This window comes from Eimeria necatrix, genomic scaffold, assembly GCF_000499385.1.
Source record: "Eimeria necatrix Houghton genomic scaffold, Enh_scaff445, whole genome shotgun sequence".
NCBI lineage: Eukaryota > Apicomplexa > Conoidasida > Eucoccidiorida > Eimeriidae > Eimeria > Eimeria necatrix.
The window spans coordinates 14,536-23,388 of NW_013654808.1; the positions used below are offsets into that span (position 1 = coordinate 14,536).

The 8,853-nt window shown below is 57.1% G+C and overlaps 1 protein-coding gene across 1 annotated transcript in view; it reads right to left on the minus strand.

Annotated features, from left to right (window-relative positions):
* Window positions 1-7,433: 7,433 nt before the first annotated feature.
* Window positions 7,434-8,853, minus strand: part of ENH_00054670 (patatin-like phospholipase domain-containing protein, putative) — a gene marked incomplete at both ends in the record, with an annotated part of 3,084 nt that continues 1,664 nt past the window's right edge. Inside the window, one exon of the mRNA XM_013583827.1 lies at window positions 7,434-8,773. Within this exon, the coding sequence (XP_013439281.1) occupies window positions 7,434-8,773 (1,340 nt within the window). The remainder of the gene's footprint in view (window positions 8,774-8,853) is intronic.

Below are 8,853 nucleotides of genomic sequence, written 5' to 3' on the forward strand. Positions count from 1 at the left end.
ACCCTAGCTACTCTCCAAACCCTAAACCCTAGCTCCAAACCCTAAACCCTAGCCTAAACCCTAAACCCTAAACCCTAAACCCTAGCTAGCCTCCAAACCCTAAACCCTAGCTAGCCTCCAAACCCTAAACCCTAGCTAGCCTCCAATCCCTAAACCCTAACTAATTCTGAATCCCTCAGTTTTATGAGAATTAAGTTCCAACGCCGCCGCCCTAAACCCTAAGTCCTAAACCCTAAACCCTAAACCCTAAACCCGGAGTCCCAGACCGTGTTGACTGCCTGGATCAGAGGCGAACCCCGTTGCGTGTGCTGCTGCTGCTGCTGCTGCTGCTCCCGCTGCTGCACTTGCTGCTGCTGCTGCTCCGCTGCTGCACTTGCTGCTGCTGCTGCTCCCGCTGCTGCACTTGCTGCTGCTGCTGCTCCCGCTGCTGCACCTGCTGCTGCTGCTGCTCCGCTGCTGCACTTGCTGCTGCTGCTGCTCCGCTGCTGCACTTGCCGCTGCTGCTGCTGCTGCTGCTGCTGCTGCAGAGCCTGCTGCGTCTGGCGAAGATCGAGTTGAGTCTGCCGCTGTGGCAGCCGCTGCAGCAGCAGCACGTGAGTTTGCTGCTGCTGCACGGCAGCACTTACTGCGTGCATGCAGACGCCCACGCAGCCCGCATTTCCCTCAGGGCCATTACGGGGCCCCCGCAGCCCGACACAGTCCTCGACGCCCTCGCCCCGGGCAAGTCGAGGGTTTAGGGTTTAGGGTTTAGGGTTTAGGGTTTAGGGTTTAGGGTTTGGGGTTTGGGGTTTAGGGTTTGGGGCGTGAGAGGGCTTTTGGGGGTTCGCGGCTGGAGAAGCTCTTCAGGGGCTGCGGGGGTTTGCGGAAGGCGTGGAGGGGTTAGGAGGCGGCTCTAGGGTTTAGGGTTTAGGGTTTAGGGTTTAGGGTTTAGGGTTTGCGCGCAGGAGAACTGCAGCTGCTGGCCCTGGACAACTTAGTGGTGGTTTACCACACTGGCCTGGACTCTGTATTTCTATATGATGTTTGCCGGCCCTTAGTTGCTGCTGCTGACTGCAGCGGGGAGTGTGGGGGCCCCCCTGGGGGCCCCCCGGGGGGCCCCCCCGGGGGGGCCCCCGGGGGCCCCCTGCTGCGGGGCAAAGCCCGCGGGGGGGCCCCCAAAGCCGACTGCAGCAAAGGGGTCAGGGCCCTGACCCCTTTGGTGAAAGGGACCAGCTTAGCTTTGCAAAAAAGTCCTTCTTTTTGGTCCAGAAGTTTGTTGGAAGCAGCAGCAGCAGCAGCAGCAGCAGCAGATAATGAAGGAGACAAAGAGACAGAAAAAAAGAGCTCCAAGGAGACTCTCCAGGACGTCGAGCTGCACGCACCCAACCTAGGTAACGAGCAGCAGCAGCAGCAGCAGCAGCAGCAGCAGCAGCAGCGCAGCAGCAGCAGCAACTGCTGCTGCTGCTGCTGCTGCACATGCAGTGCAGCGGCAGCAACAGCAGCACCAGCACCTGCACTCGACCAGCAGCACATGCAGCAGCAGCTCATGCAGTGCAGCAGCAGCAGCAGCACGAGCAGCGCAGCAGCAGCAGCAGCAGCAGCAGCAGCGCAGCAGCAGCAGCAGCAGCAGGGGGTGGAGAGCCTGGGGTCGTTGAATGGCGCTCGAAGCCCTGGTTTGAACTGGACGAATTTAATTGATTTTAATTAATTAAATTAATTAATTTATTTATTTATTTATTTATTTATTTATTTATTTATTTATTTATTTATTTATTTATTTTTTCAGAAACTTCCCTCTTTGTTTCTCCCGACTGCGTCATCGACTTCGACGGCGGCGCCGTTTACCGCCTGGCGCTGAACACCAGCGCGTTGATGCACCGGCTGCTGCGGGAGCGGCAGTCTTTGGTGAAAATAAATAAATAAATAAATAAATAAATAAATAATTAAATAAATAAATAATTAAATTAATTAATTAATTAATTAATTAATTATATTTATTTGTTTAGTTGTTTACCTTTCGTTTGCTGCTGCCGCTGCGCTGCGCAAATCCCGAAAAAATCGACTGAAACCCGCACAAACTGCTGCTGCTGCTGCTGCTGCTGCTGCTGCTGCTGCTGCTGCTGCTGTTGCTGCTGCTGCTGCTGCTGCAGTGTGCTGCTGTGGAGGTGCTGCAGAACCGCTCGAACTGCAAGGACCTGGTGCTGCGGCTGACGGCGCATGCGCTGCGGCTGGAGACGCCGCTGCTGCTGCTGCAGCCGCTGCTGCTGCTGCTCAACAGCAAATACAGAAGCGCCATAGAACAAGTGCCCCTCTCCCTTCTAGCAGCAAACAAGCAGCAGCAGCAGCAGCAGCAGCAGCAGCAGCAGCAGCAGCAGGGAGGCGATGCCGCTGCCGCTGCAGCCACGGGGGCGCTCGCCGCTGCGAGCAGCAAGCCGCCCGCCGCGTCAGACCCCACAGCAGCAGCAGCAGCAGCAGCAGCAGCAGCAGCAGCAGCAGCAGCTCCTGGAGGGCGCGCCACAATTCCTTTGGAGCTGCTGCTGCAGTCCATTGGAGAACAGACTGTCGTTACAGAAAGGGATATGGTGTTGGATGTCTTTTATCCTTTTCTGCAGCAAGTACAAATCAATTAATTAATTAATTAATTAATTATTATTTAATTAATTAGTTAATTAATTAATTAGGTTGATTAATTACTTAATTAATTAAGTTAATTAACAAATTAATTATTTATTTAATCTAATTAATTAATTAACTAATTAATTAATTATTCATTTAATCTAATTATTTATTTATTTATTTATTTATTTAATCTAATTAATTAATTAATTAACTAATTAATTAATTGTTTATTGTTTATTTATTTAATTCTCTCCATGTGTCTCCAGTCTTTGTTTGGCTCTTTACCATTCCTCTTATTTTATTCTCGCCTTCCCCTGTTTGCTGCTGCTGCTGCTGCTGCTGCTGCTGCTGCTGCTGCAGCAATACGGCCTGCCCCCCAAGTCCCTGCTGCTTGACATTTGCTTCCCCGGCTTGCACAATCCAGAAGCAGCAACTCGAGAAGGTACCCGGGGGGCCCCCCAGGGGGGCCCCCAGGGGGGCCCCCAGGGGGGCCCCCAGGGGGGCCCCCAGGGGGGGCCCCCCGGGGGGCCCCCCGGGGGCCCCCATGAGGACCCCCTGGGGGGGCCCCCGGGGGGCCCCTGGGCTGCTGCAGGCCTGACGCTGCGCAGGGGCTGCAGCAGCAGCAGCAGCATGCCTTATATGCTGTCAGTGGCCATTGAGTATACTCGATCTCTTTTGCTGCTGCAGATATTTCCCCACAAGATCCTGCAGGCCTTTTTGTTTGATTGCTGCGCCTTTTTCAAGAGAGGCAAGGGTTTAGGGTTTAGGGTTTAGGGTTTAGGGTTTAGGGTTTGGGGCTGGGCGCTTGTTGAGCTGCGCAAAAGGCCTGCAGCAGACAGTCATATGGGCTGCCGCTGCTGCTGCTGCAGCAGCAAGGGAAGTGGCAGCAGCAGCAGCAACAGCAGCAGCAGCAGCAGCAGCAGGGCTTGTGGGTTTCTTCTGCTGCAGGGGATCTGCTGCGGCAGCTGCTGCAGTACCATTTGCTGCTGGACTCAGGGGACCTTTTGGAGCGTTTGTTTTTGGTGTGGCGGCAGCTGCGAGCAGCAGCAGCAACAGCAGCAGCAGCAGGAGCAGCAACAGCAGCAGCAGAAGCAGCAGCAGACGAAAGATGGGTCCGGCAAGCCTGCCTAGACGCTGCGCTGCGCCTTAGAGACTGGGGGACGATTGTCTCCATTCTCTTGTCTACAAAGCAGGTGTGCTGCTGCTGCTGCTGCTGCTGCTGCTGCTGTTGCTGCTGCTGCTGCTGCTGCTGCTGCGCTCTCCGTTTTTGCTGTTGCTGCTGCTAGGGCCCTCCTCAGCTCTTGGTATCTTTTGCTGCCTTCGTGCCCTCTCCGGCTGCTTGCAGCAGCCCATCCCCCTGCTGATGCTGCTGCTCTTACTGCTGCTGCTGCTGCTGCTGCTGCTGCTGCTGCTGCTGCTGCAGCAAAAGGAAATCATACCGTTTCTGCGGCGCCACGGGGCCAGTGACTTTCCGTTGAGTTCCATCTTGAAGCACATAGCAGCAGATGTGGAGGCGCAGCAGCAGCAGCCGGGGCTGCTGCAGCAGGTCATAGGGAGCATCAGGGCCTGGCAGAGCAGCGCTGCTGCTGCTGCTGCTGCTGCTGCTGCTGCTGCAGCAAGAGGCGCAGACGAGGCAGCAGCAGCAGCCCTCTGCCTCCCCCCCAACCTCCAAGACTGCGAGCCCTGGCTCCCGGGGGTCGCGGAGACGCAGCAGCAGCACGCAGCAGCAGCAGCAGCAGCAGCAGCAAGCCCCCGCACACCAGCAGCAGCAGCAGCAGCAGCAGCAGCAGCAGCAGCAAATACAACAACCCCACTCTCCAAAGACCCCCAACTCATTCAAGCCATTGGCGAAGTCTCCAACGAAATTTCGGATGCCCCAAAAATAGAAGGAGAGGAAGACGCAGCCAACGGCTGGGAGGCGCTGCAGCAGCTCGACTAAACCCTAAACCCTAAACCCTAAACCCTAAACCCTAGGCGCGGCCTCGAGACCCTCGTCTCTAACGGCAGGGATGGAGTGCCTTTCAGCTGCTCGGCTAAACCCTAAACCCTAGCTTGAAACCCTTGTGCCTGCCCCTGGCCCTCTTTCAGTATGGGCTCTTCTGCTTAGGGTTTAGGGTTTAGGGTTTAGGGTTTAGGGTTTGGGTGTTGGGGCGCTGTAATTCCTTGTGCTGCTCTTCTTCTGCTGCCTTTTGCCGACAAAATCTAAGATGTTTTCTTTTCCTACTTTTGTTCCCTTTGTGCAGGGTCTAGGGTTTAGGGTTTAGGGTTTAGGGTTTAGGGTTTGGCGTTAGGGGCAAGGGTCAAGGGCCTAGTGTTTACATTCAGGGAATCAGGGTTTAGGGTTTAGAGCTCAGGGCCTAGGGTTTAGGGTTTAGGGTTTAGAGCTACGGTGAAGGGTTTAGGGTTGCAAGCTAAGGATTGAAACTTAAGGATTTAGGGTTTAGGGTTTAGGGTTTAGGGTTTAGGGTTTAGGGTGCAACGAAAAGAAGAGGCAAAGAGAGGCCTTAGCGGGCGGTTGCAAGCTCCCGAGAAGCCCCCTCTAAACCCTAAACCCTAAACACTAAACCCTAGGCCTTCTTGACTAGCTAAACCCTAAACCCTAAACCCTAAACCCTAGGCCTTCTTGACTAACTTGCAAGAAAATCGGCTGCAGCAAGCCAGCGGCTGCGGTGTTGAGGTGTACGTACACCCCAGCAGCGCCCAAAGCAAGCCCTGCAGAAAGGGCCTAGGGTTTAGGGTTTAGGGTTTAGGGTTTAGGGTTTAGGGTTTAGGGTTTAGGCGTGTGCGCCTGATGCACTAAACCACGGCCTGCAGCACCTTGCTCAAGGGGCCCCTTGAGGACTTCATTGGGGGCCCCAGTACCCAAATAGGGGCCCCCAGGAGTACCCCTTTGGGGGCCCCTGGGGCCCCTCTAGGGGTTTCCTGGGGGCCCCCATGGAGGCCCCATTAAGGGAGTTTAAGGGGGCCCCCTGGGGGCCCCTCGAAACAGCAAAAGGGTTTCGATAAGCCCCTAAAAAGCGATTTCCTTTTACACAAGCTCTAGAGGCCCCTACGGGCCCCCTGGGGGCCCCCTGGGGGCCCCCTAGGGGCCCCCTAGGGGCCCCCTCGGGGCCCCCTGGGGGCCCTCAACGGCTATTCAGGGGCCCCCGAAGGGCCCTCAGGGGCCCCCCGAGGGGCCCCCAGGAAGCCCCAAAGGGCCCCCGCAAAACCTCCATTTGGTGGCCACCAAAGTGGCCCCACAAGGCCTTCTTTTGGGGGCCCCCATAGGACCCACAATACCTTATTCTAGGGCCCACTAGGGGCCCCAAAAGGCCTTATTCTAGGGCCCACTAGGGGCCCCACAAAGCCTTATTCTGGGGCCCCTGGGGGCCCCACAAAGCCTTATTCTGGGGGCCCCTGGGGGCCCCATAAAGCCTTATTCTGGGGGCCCCTGGGGGCCCCATAAAGCCTTATTCTGGGGGCCCCTGGGGGCCCCACAAAGCCTTATTCTGGGGGCCCCTGGGGGCCCCATAAAGCCTTATTCGGGGGGCCCCTGGGGGCCCCACAAAGCCTTATTCTGGGGCCCCCTGGGGGCCCCATAAAGCCTTATTCTGGGGGCCCCTGGGGCCCCCACAAAGCCTTATTCTGGGGGCCCCTGGGGGCCCCACAAAGCCTTATTCTGGGGCCCCCTGGGGGCCCCACAAAACCTCATTCTGGGGGCCCCTGGGGGCCCCATAAAGCTTCATTCTGGGGTCCCCTGGGGGCCCCACAAAGCCTTATTCTGGGGGCCCCTGGGGGCCCCACAGGTTCTCATAGGGGCCCCCCCAGGGCCCCTTGTGTCAGCCAGGTGTACATCCAGTGGGCTTGTGGATTTTTATTTTTGTTTTTTTTGGATTTTTGGGATTTTGCATTTGACAAATTGCTGAGATGTTTAAATTAAATATATTTTGACAATTAATGCTTTTTAAATGATTAAAAATGGCATTTAAACTGCGGAAAAAGATCTTTTGCTGCAGTGATTTCAGGTGTATGTACAGCTGCGGTGGAATGCCTCCGGGTGTACAAGTGTTGTTTCGGCATTCTGGCGGAGTTTTTTTCCGTTTTTTTCTTTATTTTAAACAATTAATTATTTATTTTTAATTATTTATCTCCAATTATTTACTTTTTGCCAAGTTTGGGGTTTATTGACGAAGTTTGCCAACTTGAATGCACCAAAAGCCAAAACCACACACGCCCGCGAAGAGGCTGCAGCAGCAAAAAGAGCCGCAGCTGCAGCAGCAAAAAGACCCGCAGCTGCAGCAGCAAACGCCGCTGGTGCTGCAGCAGCAAAGGCCTTGGTGCAGCAGCAGCAAAAGGCCCTGCTGCAGCAGCAGGCCTGCGGCTGCAGCAGCAAAAGGCCCCGGTGCTGCAGCAGCAAAAGGTCCCGGTTCTGCAGCAGCAAAAGGCCGTGTGGGGCCGCGCCTTGTGTCTGCAAGTTGCATGCATTTCTTTTATTTAATTCTTTTTCATTTTATTTTTAAAAAAACAAAAAAAGACAAAAAGAGCTTTTGCAAATGCAGAAGATGCTTCTGGGAGGCGCAGCAAGCAGCAAACGGCGCCCTTGGCAGCAGCAGAGACGCTTCGAGACGCCAGGCTCCAGCAGCAGCAGCAGCAGCAGCAGCTGCTGCTGCAGCAGAACAAGCTGAAGCAGCAGCAGCAGCTGCTGCTGCAGCAGGACAAGCTGAAGCAGCAGCAGCCCTGCAGCAGCGGTTGCTGCAGCCGCCGCCGCCGCAAAAGCCCTTCTGCAGCAGCCCCAGCCGCAGACCAACCAGCCGCAGCAGCAGCAGCAGCAGCAGCAGCAGCAGCAGCAGCAGCAGCTAGTCGAGGTCTTCGAGGCCCTTGGCAGCCCAGCCCAAAAGGCGGCCGTGGTGCAGCAGCCCGTGGGAGTCTCTGAAGTCTCCAAACTCATTTGCAACAGCAGCAGCAGCTTCTGGAAATATTGCATGTCTTATTGCTGCAGCAGGAAAGATTTGCTGCAGCAGCTGCGCCAGCCGCCGGCCCGACAGCCCCTCCTGCTGCTGCTGCTGCTGCTGCTGCTGCTGCTGCTGCTGCTGCTGCTGCGGCTGCTGCTGCTGCTGCTGCTGCTGCGGCTGCTGCTGCGGCTGCTGCTGCTGCTGCTGCTGCTGCTGCTGCTGCTGCTGCGGCTGCAGCAGCTGCAGGTCGGAGACGATGGAGAGGAGCTGCGGCTCCACTTCTGGCTGCTCAAAAGGGACAGTCCCCACCAAATCAAAAACTATTCCTTCCCCTTTTGCTGCTGCTGCTGCTGCTGCTCCTTGCTGCAGCAGCAAAGACACGCAGGCCTCTCCAGCAGCAGCAGCATTCGCGCCCCACACCAGCCGCCCGTCCATATACGCGCTCCTTGGGGCCCCCCCTTGGGGGCCCCCCTGGGGGCCCCCCCTGCGGGGGGCCCCCCCTTGGGGGGCCCCCCTCTCCCCCTGGGGGGCCCCCCCTTGGGGGGCCCCCCCAGGGGGGCCCCCAAGAGCTGCATGCAGGGCCCCGAAGGGCCCGGGGGCCCCATGGGGCCCCCAAACTTGAACAGGGTACGAAATGCCCGGGGTGGCACTAGAAGCCAAAAGGGCCCTTAAGAGAAGTCCCCCCGGGGGCCCTGCTGCTGCTGCTGCTGCTGCAGCAGCAGGTAAACCCGCAGCGGGGGGCCCCCAAGCGCAGGAAGTGTACACAGAAAGGGGGGGGGCCCCCAGCAGCAAACAAGAGTCTTCTCTGCCAGGGTTTGTAAAGGCCCAAGAGTGGGGCCCCCCTCCTACTTCTGCTGCTGTGACAACAGCAACTCGCTTGCCCCCCGCAGCAGCAGCAGCAGCAGCAGCAGCAGCAGCAGCAGCAGCAGCAGCAGGGGGCTCGGGCGTGGGCAGCTGCTGCAGCAGCCGCGCCACTGTTGCTGCTGCAGGCGATGTGTCGCAGCTGTGGGCAAGTCCTGCTGCGTTGAGGGCCATTCTGGCTCTGGCTGCTGCTGCTGCAGCAGGTGCTGCAGCAGCAGGCGCTGCAGCAGCAGCAGCAGCAGCAGCAGCAGCTAGCCACTCCATTATGCTCGCCAAGTCCATCAAATCCAAAAGACCTTTTTTGCAATTTAAAAAATCCGAAAGATCTAAAGACTTCCAAAAAGACCACAAGAAACGCCCGTAAGCCAACTCCCCCTCTTGGCCTGCAGCAGCAGCAGCAGCAGCAGCAGCAGCAGCAGCAGCAGCAGCAGCAGCAGCAGCAGCAGCAGCAGCAGCAGCAGCA